Source organism: Scyliorhinus canicula, chromosome 3 (genome assembly GCF_902713615.1).
Source record: "Scyliorhinus canicula chromosome 3, sScyCan1.1, whole genome shotgun sequence".
NCBI lineage: Eukaryota > Metazoa > Chordata > Chondrichthyes > Carcharhiniformes > Scyliorhinidae > Scyliorhinus > Scyliorhinus canicula.
The window spans coordinates 11986431-12007827 of NC_052148.1; the positions used below are offsets into that span (position 1 = coordinate 11986431).

At 48.1% G+C, this 21397-nt stretch overlaps 1 protein-coding gene across 1 annotated transcript in view; it reads left to right on the forward strand.

The window, feature by feature from the left end:
* dysf (dysferlin, limb girdle muscular dystrophy 2B (autosomal recessive)) overlaps positions 1-21397 on the forward strand; it is a 450750-nt gene that overhangs the window by 186209 nt on the left and 243144 nt on the right. Inside the window, exons 18-19 of the mRNA XM_038793128.1 lie at positions 6397-6512; positions 7715-7828. Of these exons, the coding sequence (XP_038649056.1) occupies positions 6397-6512; positions 7715-7828 (230 nt within the window). The remainder of the gene's footprint in view (positions 1-6396; positions 6513-7714; positions 7829-21397) is intronic.

The following is a 21397-nucleotide window of genomic DNA, read 5'->3' on the forward strand; positions in this document are numbered from 1 at the left end:
GGCACCCCATCCACTGCTTTAAACCATTGTATACCATTTGTAATAGTAGATAGTTTTTTGAAGAATAAAGGGATTAAGGGTTATGGTGTTCGGGCCGGAAAGTGGAGCTGAGTCCACAAAAGATCAGCCATGATCTAATTGAATGGCGGAGCAGGCTCGAGGGGCCAGATGGCCTACTCCTGCTCCTAGTTCTTATGTTCTTATGTAAGATATACTGCAGTAACTCACCAAGGTTTCTTATGCAGCACCTTCCAAACCCACGACCACTACCATCTAGAAGGACAAGAGCAGGCGACACATGCTTCAAAGGTCCCCTCCAAGCCATTCACCATCCTGACTTGGAAATATATCGCCGTTCCTTCACTGTTGCTGGGGCAACATCCTGGAATTCTCTCCCTAATAGCACTGTGGGTGTACCTACACCATATAGACTGCGGCAGTTAAAGGGTAATTAGAGATAGACAACAAATGCTGGCCGTGCCAGCTATGGCCACAACCTTTATAAATATAACAAAAGAAGCTGCCAACCCCTGAACCAAACCAATAGCACAACCTTGTTGGTCAACCGATGCATTGTATCAAGATGGCCTTGTGGTTCGGCCATAGAAACATAGAAACTAGGTCCAGAGAGTCCATTTGACCATTTGAGCCTGCTCCGCCTTTCAATATGATCGTGGCTCATCCTCTAACTCAATGCCATATTCCATACTCAATCATTTTAGAACAAAGAAGAACAAAGAACCAGGAAAAGTACAGCACAGGAACAGGCCCTTCAGCCCTCCAAGCCCGTGCCGACCATGCTGCCTGTCTAAACTAAAATCTTCTACAATTCCTGGGTCCGTATCCCTCTATTCCCATCCTACTCATGTATTTGTCAAGACCCCTCTTAAATGTCACTATCATCCCTGCTTCCACCACCTCCTCCGGCAGCGAGTTCCAGGCACCCACTACCCTCTGTGTAAAAGACTTGCCTCGTACATCTCCTCTAAACCTTGCCCCTCGCACCTTAAACCTATGCCCCCGAGTAATTGACCCCTCTACCCTGGGGAAAAGCCTCTGACTATCCACTCTGTCTATGTCCCTCATAATTTTGTGGACCTCTATCAGGTCGCCCCTCAACCTCCAGTGAGAACAAACTGAGTTTATTCAACCGCTCCTCATAGCTAATGCCCTCCATACCAGGCAACATCCTGGTAAATATCTTCTGCACCCTCTCTAAAGCCTCCACATCCTTCTGGTAGTGTGGCGAGCAGAATTGAACACTATACTCCAAGTGTGGCCTAACTAAGGTTCTATACAGCTGCAACATGACTTGCCAATTTTTATACTCACTGCCCCGGCCAATGAAGGCAAGCATGCCGTATGCCTTCCTGACTACCTTCTCCACCTGCGTTGCCCCTTTCAGTGACCTGTGGACCTGTGCACCTAGATCTCGCTGACTGCCAATACACCTGAGGGTTCTACCATTCACTGTATATTTTACATCTGCAGTGTCCTGTGTTCGTTCCAAACTTGACCAATAATTACTCACTTTCAGCTGCATGTGCCCAAAAATAAACCGATCGTAGCATCTTCAAGAGTCTTGTGTATGTACAAATGCTTCAGGAAGGACAAACAGTGGTCTGCGAATGGGAAAATAGCATGGAAACACGACACTTAGCCCAACTGATCATTACCGGTGTTTGTGCTCCACATGAGCTTCCTCCTCTCCTACGTCATCTGATGGCATCAACATATCCTTCCAGAGTTTGACCCCAGAAGCCAATGGAAAACTCCAGGCAGATGAATAATTATTACTGGTTTACAGCCTCCAATGACCGTTTCCTGGGGAATTAATACAAGGCAGTTCTATTGAATAGAGTAAGAATCCATAGAATCCCTACATTGCAGAAGGAGGTAATTCTGCCCATTGAACCTGCACCGACCCCCGAAAGCGCACTCTACCCAGGCTCCCTCCCCCCAATCCTCGCCCCATAACCCCACGCATTGTTAATGGCCAATCCGCCTAACCTGCACACCTTTGGACATGGGGGGAACCCAGAGCAACTGGAGGAAGCCCAAGCAGACAAGGGGAGAACATGCAACCACCATAGAGACAGTCACCCACAGCCGAAATTGAGCCCGAGTCCCTGGTGCTGTGAGGCAGGAGTGTTAACCACTGTGCCACCATGCTGGAGGAGACAATAGGGCATAAAATGGTAGTGTGGATCTCCCAGTTCCGTCGTGGCAGGACCCGCCATGGGAAGGTCAGCGGCCAAGCTGGGAGACCACTGACTTTCAAAGCGGGAGTGGACAATCCTGGCAGCGGGTGGGACTGGAAAATCCCACTCAATGTTGCTCTTCCAAGAGCAAGCTCAACCCCAAGTTCTTGTCTGAGCTCAGGGCCGTGCTCACCATATTCATCCCTTCATTGAAATTTGGGGCATCTCTTTGCCGTAATGGTCACCCTCCAACCTCGTCCACCTGCCCAAGTGGAATTGTTTGAGGAAGAAAAAAATGGATCATCGCAATCTTTCATCCACCTTCTCACGCAACACCAGCAATGCATTTGAAGCAGAAGATGGTTTTGACAAGACAGTCCCACTCACACTCCGCCTCTGAATTGATTGACAGGCTCCAGTTTGTGTTGTATCAGGGGTGCGGTTTTTGTCTTTCTGACTGCATGCGGCCTGAATCTTGGTGTTGGTGGTGTCGGGAAAGAGGTTGGCTTCTGATAATAGTGCTGGGAATGGTGTTGGTGTTGGGAACGGTATTGGTGTTGGGAATGCTGTGGGGAATTGTGTTGCTGTCAGGAATGATATTGGGGATGGTATTGGTATTGGGGAAGTTGGTTTAGATACTCTACACAATTAAAAACCCCTTGATTCTTCAGGTCTCCGTGGCACTGTGGAAGGTAAATTGATCATTGATCGATCCGGAGAGAGATGCATTTACTGTTTTCTTTGTGTGTGTGGGCGGAGTGGGGGGAGGGTGGGGGGCGGAGATGGAGGGGGGTGGGGGATGCGTGATCCCTCTTGCAAACCCACACCTCAAAGTTACCGCTGCAAAATGCTATTTTTTTTCATTAATGAAAACAGTGCTGGAAAATCTCATCAGGTCTGGCAGCATCTGTGGAGAGAGAAGCAGAGTTAACATGTCGACTCTTCTTTTCCAGTCCGCAGTTTTAATTTTAATTTGTATTTGCAGCATCTTGAGCATTTCGCTTTTCTAATTGAGTTTTTAGTTCATTTTCGGCATGTGGCACCGCAGAAATGGCTACCATTCATTTGCTGGTTGCCCTTTTAATAATAATAATAATCCCTTATTGTCACAAAAGGGGCTGGTTTAGCACGTGGCTAAATCGCTGGCTTTGAAAGCAGACCAAGGCAGGCCAGCAGCACGGTTCGATTCCCGTACCGTGTTGGAATGTGGCGACTAGGGGCTTTTCACAGTAACTTCATTTGAGGCCGACTGTGACAGTAAGCGATTTTTATTTCAGTAGGCTTCAATGAAGTTACTGTGAAAAGCCCCTAGTCGCCACATTCCGGCGCCTGTTCGGGGAGGCCGGTACGGGAATTGTACCCGCGCTGCTGGCCTTGATCTGCATAACAAGCCAGCTGTTTAGCCCACTGTGCTAAACCAGCGAATGATTTGTTAAGCCTCTCCAGGTGGAGGTTCAGAGTCTTTGGAATGGGACTGGAGCACAATCCATCTCTCTTTTTCTCACTCATTCATGGGACGAGGGTATCGTTGGCAAGGCCAACATTGCCATTCCCAATTGCCCTTGAGAAGTGGTGGTGAACTGCTGCGCTCCATATTGCAGACTTGGTCACCATTTGATACAACCGAGTTGCTTGCTTGGAGGTAAGGACGGCAGATTTCCTGGGTTTTTACGACAATCGGCAATGGTTTCATGGAACTTTTAATTCCAGATTTTTTATTGAATTTGAATCCGGCCATGGCAAATGGGTCTCCAAGCACACCCTGGGGTTTTATATTCATTTATAGGATGTGGCCTTCGCTGTTTCGGTCAGCAATTATTGCCCATTCCTAGTTGCCCTTCAGAAGGTGGTGGTCAGCTGCCTTCTTGAACCTGTGATGCAGGTACACCCACAGCGCTGTTAGTGAGGGAGTTCCAGGATGTTGCTCCAGCGACAGTGCAGGAACGGCGATATATTTCCAAGTCAGGGCAGTGAGTGACTAGGAGGGGAACCTCCAGATGGTGGGGCTCAGGTATCTGCTGCCCTTGTCCTTCTAGGTGGCAGTGGTCATTAGTTTGGAAGGTGCTGTTTGAAGAGCCTTGGCGAGTTCCTCCACTTAGAACGACACGGCACAGAAGGAGGCCATTTTGTTCAGTGTGCCAGTTTTTGAAAAGGTTATCTCCATTTAGTCCCACTACGTTTTCCATAGCTCTGCAGATCTCTCCTCCAGGAATTTATCCAATTCACCTTTGGGAGATTGGTACTCAATCTGCTTCGGCCAAACTTTCAGGGACTGCATTCCAAATCTCCTCAACTAGTTTATTATCAGAGACCATGATTTGTTGTTTCAATATTATGGAAACGTTTACCCCCAGGTGAAATCATTATTGGGATTGAGTGGGACGGAGAATTTTCTGTCATTCATTCGATGTGGGCATAGCTGGCAAGGTGCAGATTCATTGCCCATCGCCCTTGATCAGCTGGGGGCGAGGTGCCTTCTTGAACTGCTGCAGCCCATGTGGTGTAGGTCCACCCACAGTGCTGTTAGGGAGGGAGTTCCAGGATTTTTACCCAGCAACAGTGAAGGATCGGCGATATATTTCCAAGTCAGGGTGGTGAGTGACTTGGAGGGGAACCTCCAGGTGGTGATGTCCCCATGTATTTGCTGCCCCTATCCTTCTAGGTGGTAGTGGTTGTGGGTTTTGAAGGCGCTGGCAAAGGCGACTTGCTAAGTTATTGCAGCGCGTCTTATGGACTGGTCAGCTCAATTAGCTGGACGACTGTTTTTTGATGCGAAGTAATGCCAACAGCGTGGGTTCAATCCCCGTACCAGAAGGTGATCCATGAGGTTATCCATGTCCTTGTCAACCTTGCCCCTCGCCTGAAGTGTGGCGACCCTCACCAGCAGTCAGCTCTCTCTGAAAAGGCCAGTGCAGCCTCGGGGATTATGGCAACTTTCACTTTCAGGGTTGATGGAGGGGGTGAATGTTTGTGCATGGGGTGTCAGTCACTGGGGCTGCTTTGTCCTGGATGGTGTTGAGCCTCTTGAGTGTTGTTGGAGCTGCGCTCACCCAGGCAAGTGGGGAGTTTCCCATTACACTCCTGACTTGTAGAGGATGGACAGGCTTTGGGCGGGGGGGTGAAGTACTTGCCACAGAACATGTGGCTAGTCTGATTCAGTTCCTAGTCGATGGTGAGTCCGAGGCGGTAGATGGTCAGGGATTCAATGACGAGGAAGGCAGTTGAATGCCAGAAAGTGTGGCTAAAGAGTTGTGGATGGAATCTGAGGGTGTGCAATCATCAGTCAACATCCGCATTTCTGATCTTCTGATGGGGGGAAGGTTATTATTGAAGCAGTTGAAGATGGCTGGGCCTCGGACACCCCAAAGAACTCTTGCAGTGATGTCCTGGAGCTGAGGTGATTGATCTCCAACCAGGACCATCTTCCTTTGTGCCACTATGACTCCAACCAGCGGAGAGTTTTCCACACATTTCCTTTGATTTAACTTTTCCAGAGCTCTTTGATACCACATTCTGTCAAATGCCACTATGGGCAGTTGCTGGAATTGTTGAAAAATCAATGACTAAATCTGGAATGTAGAGCTCGTCTCAGTAATGGTGGCCGTGAAACTATCATCGATTCTTGCAAAAACCCATCTGGTTCACTAATGTCCTTCACGGAAGGAAACCTGCCGTCCTTACCTGGCCTGGTCTCCAGACCCACAACAATATTGTTGACTCTTAGAATGCCTCGTCAGTGATGGCCACATCCCGTGAATGAATACATTTTAAAAAGCTACCTCGATGTCGAGAAGAGTCACTCTCAGCTACCTCTTGAGTTCAGCTCTTTTGGCAATGTTTGGACCAAGGATCTTATGAGGTGGGGAGCTGGGTGGCCCTGATGGAACCCATGCTGAGCCTCAGTGAGCAGGCCATTGCTGTTTGATGGCACTGTCAATGACCTCTCCCATCACTTGTTGTGGGTGTAGGATTCTGATTGGGTGGTTGGGAATGATAGGGATTGGGTGGGGGTGGGGCTGGGAGGACGATTGTGAAAGCATGGAGGGAAATTTGAATTGGGTTGCGGGGGCGATGGGTGGTGTGGGAGGCGGGGTGAGGGGACCTTGGGATTGGGTTGGGGTTCTGCCAAAAGTTCTAACCCAATGTAATGCCTTCCTCTGCACCTCTCTGTGTTTCTCCTCTGGTTCCCTGACAGTGGATGACGGCCTGGGCTACCTGCCGACGTTCGGGCCCTGCTTTGTGAACCTGTACGGAAGCCCGCGAGAGTTTACAGGCTTCCCTGACCCTTACGTGGACATGAACCTTGGCAAGGTATGGAGCACGGATACCCTCCTTGTAGACTGATGATAAGCTGGTATGATGCCAGTGAATGGAGCGTAATGCCCCCCCCCTCCCCCGGTGGGAGACTCAATTTCCAATTGAGCTTTTCTTTTAAGATTGTGAAGCAAAGAGGAAAGTTCAAAGGTCAAAGTGCAGGGCGGCCAGGAACAGCAATAATCAGGGAAAAACTGCCACCTATTTAGCAGCTTATCACATCCTTAGGGCATCCCAAAGGACTGTTCAATTATTAGTGAAGCGGCAGCCAGTTGGTGCACAGCAAGCTCCCACAAACAGCGATGTGATAATGGGCAGATAATCTGATTTCCAGGCTTTGATTGAAGGATAAATTGATACTGGGGAGAATTGCCCTGCTCATCTTCAGGATAGTGTCATGGGACTTTTGATGTTCACCAAAGAGGGCAGACAAGTTTCAGCATCTCATATAAAGCGTGCTATCGGCCATAATTTATCATTGAGCCAAATGAGGGGATTTTTGATCAGGTGATCAAAAATATAGGACGAGATTCCCAGAAGCCCCTCCCAAAAAAAAACACAGCCAAATAGTTATAAGGAAATTTTTATCTTTGGGATAATATGCTGAGGTTGTGAAAGGTTCTCTAGAAATATTTGTATGCTCTTCCCTTTGTTTCTGCCCTCCTATCTTTCTTTCCTTTTTTCCTATCTCGTTCTCTCTTTCACTTTCCCCCTTCCCTTCTCTCCTTCCAATCACTCTCCTACATTCTTCCTGACATCATTTCATCCTTCCTTCCATTCCACATTCGTTCCTTTCTTCCACCAGACCTTTTTTGTTTCCTTTCGGTCCTTCTTGCACTTTCTCCCCTTCCCCTCTCTTCTTCTCATTGCTCCCATCCCTCCTTCCTTCTGTCCTTCACTCCCTCCTTCCTCTGTATCCTCCCTCTTTCCATCTCTTCTTTCCACTCCTTCGTTCCTTCCATCCTGGCTTACTCCTTTCCAGCAAAAGGGACAGTTTTAAAGGAGCAATAATTGTTGTGGCGTGAACTGTGAGAGAGCCCGGTTGTCACCTTGGATTGTGATGGCGTGGTGGGAAATTTGAATTGGGTTGCGGGGGATTGTGGGGTTTTGCTGCGCTCGAAGCCGCTCAGCAGAGTGAAGAGCGAATGCAGTCGGTTGATTTCAGCTGATTGGTTTGTGTAATTCTCCCCTCCTTGCAGAGCCAGGCGATGGCCTATCGAGGCAGGATCCTCTTGGAACTGAGCACCAAACTCGTGGACCAGATGGAGCAGAAGATTGAGGAGATTCCATCAGACGATCTCCTGAGACTCGAGGTCATTTCCTGCACATTTATGTTTAGATGATCCTATTAGGGGCAATGAGGCAAACGTATGTGATCATAAGAAATAGGAATAGGCCCTTTGACCCAGCAAGCCTGCTCCATCAGTCGATAGGATCACGGATGATCTGATTTTGGCATTGATTTGACAGTGATCCATTCACCCTCGACTCCCTGGCTGCTCAAACATTGTCTAACTCAACCTGGAATATATTCAACGACCCAACCATGACTGTTCTCTGGGGAAGAGAATTCCAAACACTAACGATCCTCAGGGAGAAGAAATAATAATAATAATCGCTTATTGTCACGAGTAGTCTTCAATGAAGTTACTGTGAAAAGCCCCTAGTCGCCACATTTCGGCGCCTGTTCGGGGAGGCTGGTACGGGAAATGAACCGGCGCTACATTACAAGACAACTGTTTAGTCCACTGTTCATTACCAGGTTAGTGCACGGTGCCAGGTTACTGTCCACTACCCGGTTAGTGCACAGTGCCAGGTTACTGTTCATTACCAGGTTAGGGCACAGTGCCAGGTTACTGTTCATTACCAGGTTAGTGCACAGTGCCAGGTTACTGTTCATTACCAGGTTAGTGCACAGTGCCAGGTTACTGTTCATTACCAGGTTAGGGCACAGTGCCAGGTTACTGTTCATTACCAGGTTAGAGCACGGTGTCAGGTTACTGTTCATTACCAGGTTAGAGCACGGTGCCAGGTTACTGTTCATTACCAGGTTAGAGCACGGTGTCAGGTTTCTGTTCATTACCAGGTTAGAGCACAGTGCCAGGTTACTGCTCATTACCAGGTTAGAGCACAGTGCCAGGTTACTGTTCATTACCAGGTTAGAGCACGGTGCCAGGTTACTGTTCATTACCAGGTTAGAGCACAGTGCCAGGTTACTGTTCATTACCAGGTTAGAGCACGGTGCCAGGTTACTGTTCATTACCAGGTTAGAGCACAGTGCCAGGTTACTGTTCATTACCAGGTTAGAGCACAGTGCCAGGTTACTGTTCATTACCAGGTTAGAGCACGGTGCCAGGTTACTGTTCATCACCAGGTTAGAGCACAGTGCCAGGTTACTGTTCATTACCAGGTTAGAGCACAGTGCCAGGTTACTGTTCATTACCAGGTTAGTGCACAGTGCCAGGTTACTGTTCATTACCAGGTTAGTGCACAGTGCCAGGTTACTGTTCATTACCAGGTTAGAGTACAGTGCCAAGTTACTGTTCATTACTAGGTTAGTGCACAGTGCCAGGTTACTGTTCATTACCAGGTTAGTGCACGGTGCCAGGTTACTGTTCATTACCAGGTTAGAGCACGGTGCCAGGTTACTGTTCATTACCAGGTTAGAGCACAGTGCCAGGTTACTGTTCATTACCAGGTTAGTGCACGGTGCCAGGTTACTGTTCATTACCAGGTTAGAGCACGGTGCCAGGTTACTGTTCATTACCAGGTTAGAGCACAGTGCCAGGTTACTGTTCATTACCAGGTTAGAGCACAGTGCCAGGTTACTGTTCATTACCAGGTTAGAGCACGGTGCCAGGTTACTGTTCATTACCAGGTTAGAGCACAGTGCCAAGTTACTGTTCATTACCAGGTTAGAGCACAGTGCCAAGTTACTGTTCATTACCAGGTTAGAGCACAGTGTCAGGTTACTGTTCATTACCAGGTTTGTGCACAGTGCCAGGTTACTGTTCATTACCAGGTTAGTGCACGGTGCCAGGTTACTGTTCATTACCAGGTTAGAGCACGGTGCCAGGTTACTGTTCATTACCAGGTTAGTGCACAGTGCCAGGTTACTGTTCATTACCAGGTTAGTGCACGGTGCCAGGTTACCGTTCATTACCAGGTTAGTGCACGGTGCCAGGTTAATGTTCATTACCAGGTTAGAGCACGGTGCCAGGTTACTGTTCATTACCAGGTTAGAGCACAGTGCCAGGTTACTGTTCATTACCAGGTTAGAGCACAGTGCCAGGTTACTGTTCATTACCAGGTTAGAGCACAGTGCCAGGTTACTGTTCATTACCAGGTTAGGGCACGGTGCCAGGTTACTGTTCATTACCAGGTTAGTGCACAGTGCCAGGTTACTGTTCATTACCAGGTTAGAGCACAGTGCCACGTTACTGTTCATTACCAGGTTAGAGCACAGTGTCAGGTTACTGTTCATTACCAGGTTAGAGCACAGTGCCAGGTTACTGTTCATTACCAGGTTAGTGCACAGTGCCAAGTTACTGTTCATTACCAGGTTAGTGCACGGTGCCAGGTTACTGTTCATTACCAGGTTAGAGCACGGTGCCAGGTTACTGTTCATTACCAGGTTAGTGCACGGTGCCAGGTTACTGTTCATTACCAGGTTAGTGCACGGTGCCAGGTTACTGTTCATTACCAGGTTAGAGCACGGTGCCAGGTTACTGTTCATTACCAGGTTAGAGCACAGTGCCAGGTTACTGTTCATTACCAGGTTAGTGCACGGTGCCAGGTTACTGTTCATTACCAGGTTAGAGCACGGTGCCAGGTTACTGTTCATTACCAGGTTAGAGCACAGTGCCAGGTTACTGTTCATTACCAGGTTAGAGCACAGTGCCAGGTTACTGTTCATTACCAGGTTAGTGCACAGTGCCAGGTTACTGTTCATTACCAGGTTAGTGCACGGTGCCAGGTTACTGTTCATTACTAGGTTAGGGCACGGTGTCAGGTTACTGTTCATTACCAGGTTAGAGCACAGTGCCAAGTTACTGTTCATTACCAGGTTAGAGCACAGTGTCAGGTTACTGTTCATTACCAGGTTTGTGCACAGTGCCAGGTTACTGTTCATTACCAGGTTAGTGCACGGTGCCAGGTTACTGTTCATTACCAGGTTAGAGCACAGTGCCAGGTTACTGTTCATTACCAGGTTAGAGCACGGTGCCAGGTTACTGTTCATTACCAGGTTAGAGCACAGTGCCAAGTTACTGTTCATTACCAGGTTAGAGCACAGTGCCAAGTTACTGTTCATTACCAGGTTAGAGCACAGTGTCAGGTTACTGTTCATTACCAGGTTTGTGCACAGTGCCAGGTTACTGTTCATTACCAGGTTAGTGCACGGTGCCAGGTTACTGTTCATTACCAGGTTAGAGCACGGTGCCAGGTTACTGTTCATTACCAGGTTAGTGCACAGTGCCAGGTTACTGTTCATTACCAGGTTAGTGCACGGTGCCAGGTTACCGTTCATTACCAGGTTAGTGCACGGTGCCAGGTTATTGTTCATTACCAGGTTAGAGCACGGTGCCAGGTTACTGTTCATTACCAGGTTAGAGCACAGTGCCAGGTTACTGTTCATTACCAGGTTAGAGCACAGTGCCAGGTTACTGTTCATTACCAGGTTAGAGCACAGTGCCAGGTTACTGTTCATTACCAGGTTAGGGCACGGTGCCAGGTTACTGTTCATTACCAGGTTAGTGCACAGTGCCAGGTTACTGTTCATTACCAGGTTAGGGCACAGTGCCAGGTTACTGTTCATTACCAGGTTAGAGCACAGTGCCAGGTTACTGTTCATTACCAGGTTAGTGCACAGTGCCAAGTTACTGTTCATTACCAGGTTAGTGCACGGTGCCAGGTTACTGTTCATTACCAGGTTTGTGCACAGTGCCAGGTTACTGTTCATTACCAGGTTAGTGCACGGTGCCAGGTTACTGTTCATTACCAGGTTAGAGCACGGTGCCAGGTTACTGTTCATTACCAGGTTAGAGCACAGTGCCAGGTTACTGTTCATTACCAGGTTAGTGCACGGTGCCAGGTTACTGTTCATTACCAGGTTAGAGCACAGTGCCAGGTTACTGTTCATTACCAGGTTAGAGCACAGTGCCAGGTTACTGTTCATTACCAGGTTAGAGCACGGTGCCAGGTTACTGTTCATTACCAGGTTAGAGCACAGTGCCAAGTTACTGTTCATTACCAGGTTAGAGCACAGTGCCAAGTTACTGTTCATTACCAGGTTAGAGCACAGTGTCAGGTTACTGTTCAATACCAGGTTTGTGCACAGTGCCAGGTTACTGTTCATTACCAGGTTAGTGCACGGTGCCAGGTTACTGTTCATTACCATGTTAGGGCACGGTGCCAGGTTACTGTTCATTACCAGGTTAGTGCACAGTGCCAGGTTACTGTTCATTACCAGGTTAGTGCACAGTGCCAGGTTACTGTTCATTACCAGGTTAGAGCACGGTGCCAGGTTACTGTTCATTACCAGGTTAGAGCACGGTGCCAGGTTACTGTTCATTACCAGGTTAGTGCACAGTGCCAGGTTACTGTTCATTACCAGGTTAGTGCACGGTGCCAGGTTACCGTTCATTACCAGGTTAGTGCACGGTGCCAGGTTATTGTTCATTACCAGGTTAGAGCACGGTGCCAGGTTACTGTTCATTACCAGGTTAGAGCACAGTGCCAGGTTACTGTTCATTACCAGGTTAGAGCACAGTGCCAGGTTACTGTTCATTACCAGGTTAGAGCACAGTGCCAGGTTACTGTTCATTACCAGGTTAGAGCACAGTGCCAGGTTACTGTTCATTACCAGGTTAGGGCACGGTGCCAGGTTACTGTTCATTACCAGGTTAGTGCACAGTGCCAGGTTACTGTTCATTACCAGGTTAGAGCACAGTGCCAGGTTACTGTTCATTACCAGGTTAGAGCACAGTGCCAGGTTACTGTTCATTACCAGGTTAGTGCACAGTGCCAAGTTACTGTTCATTACCAGGTTAGTGCACGGTGCCAGGTTACTGTTCATTACCAGGTTAGAGCACGGTGCCAGGTTACTGTTCATTACCAGGTTAGTGCACGGTGCCAGGTTACTGTTCATTACCAGGTTAGAGCACGGTGCCAGGTTACTGTTCATTACCAGGTTTGTGCACAGTGCCAGGTTACTGTTCATTACCAGGTTAGTGCACGGTGCCAGGTTACTGTTCATTACCAGGTTAGAGCACGGTGCCAGGTTACTGTTCATTACCAGGTTAGAGCACAGTGCCAGGTTACTGTTCATTACCAGGTTAGTGCACGGTGCCAGGTTACTGTTCATTACCAGGTTAGAGCACGGTGCCAGGTTACTGTTCATTACCAGGTTAGAGCACAGTGCCAGGTTACTGTTCATTACCAGGTTAGAGCACAGTGCCAGGTTACTGTTCATTACCAGGTTAGAGCACGGTGCCAGGTTACTGTTCATTACCAGGTTAGAGCACAGTGCCAAGTTACTGTTCATTACCAGGTTAGAGCACAGTGCCAAGTTACTGTTCATTACCAGGTTAGAGCACAGTGTCAGGTTACTGTTCATTACCAGGTTTGTGCACAGTGCCAGGTTACTGCTCATTACCAGGTTAGAGCACAGTGCCAGGTTACTGTTCATTACCAGGTTAGAGCATGGTGCCAGGTTACTGTTCATTACCAGGTTAGTGCACGGTGCCAGGTTACTGTTCATTACCAGGTTAGAGCACGGTGCCAGGTTACTGTTCATTACCAGGTTAGTGCACAGTGCCAGGTTACTGTTCATTACCAGGTTAGTGCACGGTGCCAGGTTACCGTTCATTACCAGGTTAGTGCACAGTGCCAGGTTACTGTTCATTACCAGGTTAGAGCACAGTGCCAGGTTACTGTTCATTACCAGGTTAGTGCACAGTGCCAGGTTACTGTTCATTACCAGGTTAGAGCACGGTGCCAGGTTATTGTTCATTACCAGGTTAGAGCACAGTGCCAAGTTACTGTTCATTACCAGGTTAGAGCACGGTGCCAGGTTACTGTTCATTACCAGGTTAGAGCACGGTGGCAGGTTACTGTTCATTACCAGGTTAGAGCACAGTGCCAGGTTACTGTTCATTACCAGGTTAGAGCACAGTGCCTGGTTACTGTTCATTACCAGGTTAGAGCACAGTGCCAGGTTACTGTTCATTACCAGGTTAGTGCACAGTGCCAGGTTATTGTTCATTACCAGGTTAGAGCACGGTGCCAGGTTACTGTTCATTACCAGGTTAGAGCACGGTGGCAGGTTACTGTTCATTACCAGGTTAGAGCACAGTGCCAGGTTACTGTTCATTACCAGGTTAGAGCACAGTGCCTGGTTACTGTTCATTACCAGGTTAGAGCACAGTGCCAGGTTACTGTTCATTACCAGGTTAGTGCACAGTGCCAGGTTATTGTTCATTACCAGGTTAGAGCACAGTGCCAGGTTACTGTTCATTACCAGGTTAGAGCACGGTGCCAGGTTACTGTTCATTACCAGGTTAGAGCACAGTGCCAGGTTACTGTTCATTACCAGGTTAGAGCACAGTGCCAGGTTACTGTTCATTACCAGGTTAGAGCACAGTGCCAGGTTACTGTTCATTACCAGGTTAGTGCACGGTGCCAGGTTATTGTTCATTACCAGGTTAGAGCACGGTGCCAGGTTACTGTTCATTACCAGGTTAGAGCACGGTGCCAGGTTACTGTTCATTACCAGGTTAGAGCACAGTGCCAAGTTACTGTTCATTACCAGGTTAGAGCACGGTGCCAGGTTACTGTTCATTACCAGGTTAGAGCACAGTGCCAGGTTACTGTTCATTACTAGGTTAGTGCACAGTGCCAGGTTACTGTTTATTACCAGGTTAGTGCACAGTGCCAGGTTACTGTTCATTACCAGGTTAGTGCACAGTGCCAGGTTACTGTTCATTACCAGGTTAGTGCACAGTGCCAGGTTACTGTTCATTACCAGGTTAGTGCACAGTGCCAGGTTACTGTTCATTACCAGGTTAGTGCACGGTGCCAGGTTACTGTTCATTACCAGGTTAGTGCACAGTGCCAGGTTACTGTTCATTACCAGGTTAGAGCACGGTGCCAGGTTACTGTTCATTACCAGGTTAGAGCACAGTGCCAGGTTACTGTTCATTACCAGGTTAGAGCACGGTGCCAGGTTACTGTTCATTACCAGGTTAGAGCACAGTGCCAGGTTACTGTTCATTACCAGGTTAGAGCACGGTGCCAGGTTACTGTTCATTACCAGGTTAGTGCACGGTGCCAGGTTACTGTTCATTACCAGGTTAGAGCACAGTGCCAAGTTACTGTTCATTACCAGGTTAGAGCACAGTGCCAAGTTACTGTTCATTACCAGGTTAGAGCACAGTGTCAGGTTACTGTTCATTACCAGGTTTGTGCACAGTGCCAGGTTACTGTTCATTACCAGGTTAGTGCACGGTGCCAGGTTACTGTTCATTACCAGGTTAGAGCACGGTGCCAGGTTACTGTTCATTACCAGGTTAGTGCACAGTGCCAGGTTACTGTTCATTACCAGGTTAGTGCACGGTGCCAGGTTACCGTTCATTACCAGGTTAGTGCACAGTGCCAGGTTACTGTTCATTACCAGGTTAGAGCACAGTGCCAGGTTACTGTTCATTACCAGGTTAGTGCACAGTGCCAGGTTATTGTTCATTACCAGGTTAGAGCACAGTGCCAAGTTACTGTTCATTACCAGGTTAGAGCACAGTGCCAGGTTACTGTTCATTACCAGGTTAGAGCACAGTGCCAGGTTACTGTTCATTACCAGGTTAGAGCACAGTGCCAGGTTACTGTTCATTACCAGGTTAGAGCACAGTGCCAGGTTACTGTTCATTACCAGGTTAGGGCACGGTGCCAGGTTACTGTTCATTACCAGGTTAGTGCACAGTGCCAGGTTACTGTTCATTACCAGGTTAGAGCACAGTGCCAGGTTACTGTTCATTACCAGGTTAGAGCACAGTGCCAGGTTACTGTTCATTACCAGGTTAGTGCACAGTGCCAAGTTACTGTTCATTACCAGGTTAGTGCACGGTGCCAGGTTACTGTTCATTACCAGGTTAGAGCACGGTGCCAGGTTACTGTTCATTACCAGGTTAGTGCACGGTGCCAGGTTACTGTTCATTACCAGGTTAGAGCACGGTGCCAGGTTACTGTTCATTACCAGGTTTGTGCACAGTGCCAGGTTACTGTTCATTACCAGGTTAGTGCACGGTGCCAGGTTACTGTTCATTACCAGGTTAGAGCACGGTGCCAGGTTACTGTTCATTACCAGGTTAGAGCACAGTGCCAGGTTACTGTTCATTACCAGGTTAGTGCACGGTGCCAGGTTACTGTTCATTACCAGGTTAGAGCACGGTGCCAGGTTACTGTTCATTACCAGGTTAGAGCACAGTGCCAGGTTACTGTTCATTACCAGGTTAGAGCACAGTGCCAGGTTACTGTTCATTACCAGGTTAGAGCACGGTGCCAGGTTACTGTTCATTACCAGGTTAGAGCACAGTGCCAAGTTACTGTTCATTACCAGGTTAGAGCACAGTGCCAAGTTACTGTTCATTACCAGGTTAGAGCACAGTGTCAGGTTACTGTTCATTACCAGGTTTGTGCACAGTGCCAGGTTACTGTTCATTACCAGGTTAGTGCACGGTGCCAGGTTACTGTTCATTACCAGGTTAGAGCACGGTGCCAGGTTACTGTTCATTACCAGGTTAGTGCACAGTGCCAGGTTACTGTTCATTACCAGGTTAGTGCACGGTGCCAGGTTACTGTTCATTACCAGGTTAGTGCACAGTGCCAGGTTACTGTTCATTACCAGGTTAGAGCACAGTGCCAGGTTACTGTTCATTACCAGGTTAGTGCACAGTGCCAGGTTACTGTTCATTACCAGGTTAGAGCACGGTGCCAGGTTATTGTTCATTACCAGGTTAGAGCACAGTGCCAAGTTACTGTTCATTACCAGGTTAGAGCACGGTGCCAGGTTACTGTTCATTACCAGGTTAGAGCACGGTGGCAGGTTACTGTTCATTACCAGGTTAGAGCACAGTGCCAGGTTACTGTTCATTACCAGGTTAGAGCACAGTGCCTGGTTACTGTTCATTACCAGGTTAGAGCACAGTGCCAGGTTACTGTTCATTACCAGGTTAGTGCACAGTGCCAGGTTATTGTTCATTACCAGGTTAGAGCACGGTGCCAGGTTACTGTTCATTACCAGGTTAGAGCACGGTGGCAGGTTACTGTTCATTACCAGGTTAGAGCACAGTGCCAGGTTACTGTTCATTACCAGGTTAGAGCACAGTGCCTGGTTACTGTTCATTACCAGGTTAGAGCACAGTGCCAGGTTACTGTTCATTACCAGGTTAGTGCACAGTGCCAGGTTATTGTTCATTACCAGGTTAGAGCACAGTGCCAGGTTACTGTTCATTACCAGGTTAGAGCACGGTGCCAGGTTACTGTTCATTACCAGGTTAGAGCACAGTGCCAGGTTACTGTTCATTACCAGGTTAGAGCACAGTGCCAGGTTACTGTTCATTACCAGGTTAGAGCACAGTGCCAGGTTACTGTTCATTACCAGGTTAGTGCACGGTGCCAGGTTATTGTTCATTACCAGGTTAGAGCACGGTGCCAGGTTACTGTTCATTACCAGGTTAGAGCACGGTGCCAGGTTACTGTTCATTACCAGGTTAGAGCACAGTGCCAAGTTACTGTTCATTACCAGGTTAGAGCACGGTGCCAGGTTACTGTTCATTACCAGGTTAGAGCACAGTGCCAGGTTACTGTTCATTACTAGGTTAGTGCACAGTGCCAGGTTACTGTTTATTACCAGGTTAGTGCACAGTGCCAGGTTACTGTTCATTACCAGGTTAGTGCACAGTGCCAGGTTACTGTTCATTACCAGGTTAGTGCACAGTGCCAGGTTACTGTTCATTACCAGGTTAGTGCACAGTGCCAGGTTACTGTTCATTACCAGGTTAGTGCACGGTGCCAGGTTACTGTTCATTACCAGGTTAGTGCACAGTGCCAGGTTACTGTTCATTACCAGGTTAGAGCACGGTGCCAGGTTACTGTTCATTACCAGGTTAGAGCACAGTGCCAGGTTACTGTTCATTACCAGGTTAGAGCACGGTGCCAGGTTACTGTTCATTACCAGGTTAGAGCACAGTGCCAGGTTACTGTTCATTACCAGGTTAGAGCACGGTGCCAGGTTACTGTTCATTACCAGGTTAGTGCACGGTGCCAGGTTACTGTTCATTACCAGGTTAGAGCACAGTGCCAAGTTACTGTTCATTACCAGGTTAGAGCACAGTGCCAAGTTACTGTTCATTACCAGGTTAGAGCACAGTGTCAGGTTACTGTTCATTACCAGGTTTGTGCATAGTGCCAGGTTACTGTTCATTACCAGGTTAGTGCACGGTGCCAGGTTACTGTTCATTACCAGGTTAGAGCACGGTGCCAGGTTACTGTTCATTACCAGGTTAGTGCACAGTGCCAGGTTACTGTTCATTACCAGGTTAGTGCACGGTGCCAGGTTACCGTTCATTACCAGGTTAGTGCACAGTGCCAGGTTACTGTTCATTACCAGGTTAGAGCACAGTGCCAGGTTACTGTTCATTACCAGGTTAGTGCACAGTGCCAGGTTATTGTTCATTACCAGGTTAGAGCACAGTGCCAAGTTACTGTTCATTACCAGGTTAGAGCACGGTGCCAGGTTACTGTTCATTACCAGGTTAGAGCACGGTGGCAGGTTACTGTTCATTACCAGGTTAGAGCACAGTGCCAGGTTACTGTTCATTACCAGGTTAGAGCACAGTGCCTGGTTACTGTTCATTACCAGGTTAGAGCACAGTGCCAGGTTACTGTTCATTACCAGGTTAGAGCACAGTGCCAGGTTATTGTTCATTACCAGGTTAGAGCACAGTGCCAGGTTACTGTTCATTACCAGGTTAGAGCACGGTGCCAGGTTACTGTTCATTACCAGGTTAGAGCACAGTGCCAGGTTACTGTTCATTACCAGGTTAGAGCACAGTGCCAGGTTACTGTTCATTACCAGGTTAGAGCACAGTGCCAGGTTACTGTTCATTACCAGGTTAGTGCACGGTGCCAGGTTATTGTTCATTACCAGGTTAGAGCACGGTGCCAGGTTACTGTTCATTACCAGGTTAGAGCACGGTGCCAGGTTACTGTTCATTACCAGGTTAGAGCACAGTGCCAAGTTACTGTTCATTACCAGGTTAGAGCACGGTGCCAGGTTACTGTTCATTACCAGGTTAGAGCACAGTGCCAGGTTACTGTTCATTACTAGGTTAGTGCACAGTGCCAGGTTACTGTTTATTACCAGGTTAGTGCACAGTGCCAGGTTACTGTTCATTACCAGGTTAGTGCACAGTGCCAGGTTACTGTTCATTACCAGGTTAGTGCACAGTGCCAGGTTACTGTTCATTACCAGGTTAGTGCACAGTGCCAGGTTACTGTTCATTACCAGGTTAGTGCACGGTGCCAGGTTACTGTTCATTACCAGGTTAGTGCACAGTGCCAGGTTACTGTTCATTACCAGGTTAGAGCACGGTGCCAGGTTACTGTTCATTACCAGGTTAGAGCACAGTGCCAGGTTACTGTTCATTACCAGGTTAGAGCACGGTGCCAGGTTACTGTTCATTACCAGGTTAGAGCACAGTGCCAGGTTACTGTTCATTACCAGGTTAGAGCACGGTGCCAGGTTACTGTTCATTACCAGGTTAGTGCACGGTGCCAGGTTACTGTTCATTACCAGGTTAGAGCACGGTGCCAGGTTACTGTTCATTACCATGTTAGGGCACGGTGCCAGGTTACTGTTCATTACCAGGTTAGAGCACGGTGCCAGGTTATTGTTCATTACCAGGTTAGAGCACGGTGCCAGGTTACTGTTCATTACCAGGTTAGAGCACAGTGCCAGGTTACTGTTCATTACCAGGTTAGAGCACAGTGCCAGGTTACTGTTCATTACCAGGTTAGAGCACAGTGCCAGGTTACTGTTCATTACCAGGTTAGTGCACGGTGCCAGGTTACTGTTCATTACCAGGTTAGTGCACAGTGCCAGGTTACTGTTCATTACCAGGTTAGAGCACAGTGCCAGGTTACTGTTCATTACCAGGTTAGTGCCAGTGCCAGGTTACTGTTCATTACCAGGTTAGGGCACGGTGCCAGGTTACTGTTCATTACCAGGTTAGAGCACCGTGCCAGGTTACTGTTCATTACCAGGTTAGTGCACGGTGCCAGGTTACTGTTCATTACCAGGTTAGAGCACGGTGCCAGGTTACTGTTCATTACCAGGTTAGAGCACAGTGCCAGGTTACTGTTCATTACCAGGTTAGAGCACAGTGCCAGGTTACTGTTCATTACCAGGTTAGAGCACAGTGCCAGGTTACTGTTCATTACCAGGTTAGAGTACAGTGCCAAGTTACTGTTCATTACCAGGTTAGAGCACAGTGCCAGGTTACTGTTCATTACCAGGTTAGAGCACAATGCCAGGTTACTGTTCATTACCAGGTTAGAGCACGGTGCCAGGTTACTGCTCATTACCAGGTTAGAGCACAGTGCCAGGTTACTGTTCATTACCAGGTTAGAGCACAGTGCCAGGTTACTGTTCATTACCAGGTTAGAGCACAGTGCCAGGTTACTGTTCATTACCACGTTAGAGCACGGTGCCAGGTTACTGTTCATTACCAGGTTAGGGCACAGTGCCAGGTTACTGTTCATTACCAGGTTAGTGCATAGTGCCAGGTTACTGCTCATTACCAGGTTAGGGCACGGTGCCAGGTTACTGTTCATTACCAGGTTAGTGCACAGTACCAGGTTACTGTTCATTACCAGGTTAGAGCACAGTGCCAGGTTACTGTTCATTACCAGGTTAGTGCATAGTGCCAGGTTACTGCTCATTACCAGGTTAGGGCACGGTGCCAGGTTACTGTTCATTACCAGGTTAGTGCACAGTACCAGGTTACTGTTCATTACCAGGTTAGTGCACAGTGCCAGGTTATTGTTCATTACCAGGTTAGTGCACGGTGCCAGGTTACTGTTCATTACCAGGTTAGTGCACAGTACCAGGTTACTGTTCATTACCAGGTTAGAGCACAGTGCCAGGTTACTGTTCATTACCAGGTTAGTGCCAGTGCCCGGTTACTGTTCATTACCAGGTTTGAGCACAGTGCCAGGTTACTGTTCATTACCAGGTTAGAGCACAGTGCCAGGTTACTGTTCATTACCAGGTTAGAGCACAGTGCCAGGTTACTGTTCATTACCAGGTTAGTGCACGGTGCCAGGTTACTGTTCATTACCAGGTTAGAGCACAGTGCCAGGTTACTGTTCATTACCAGGTTAGTGCACAGTGCCAGGTTACTGTTCATTACCAGGTTAGTGCACAGTGCCAGGTTACTGTTCATTACCAGGTTAGAGCACAGTGCCAGGTTACTGTTCATTACCAGGTTAGTGCACGGTGCCAGGTTACTGTTCATTACCAGGTTAGAGCACGGTGCCAGGTTACTGTTCATTACCAGGTTAGTGCACAGTGCCAGGTTACTGTTCATTACCAGGTTAGTGCACGGTGCCAGGTTACTGTTCATTACCAGGTTAGTGCCAGTGCCAAGTTACTGTTCATTACCAGGTTAGTGCACGGTGCCAGGTTACTGTTCATTGCCAGGTTAGAGCACAGTGCCAGGTTACTGTTCATTACCAGGTTAGAGCACAGTGCCAGGTTACTGTTCATTACCAGGTTAGAGCACAGTGCCAGGTTACTGTTCATTACCAGGTTAGAGCACAGTGCCAGG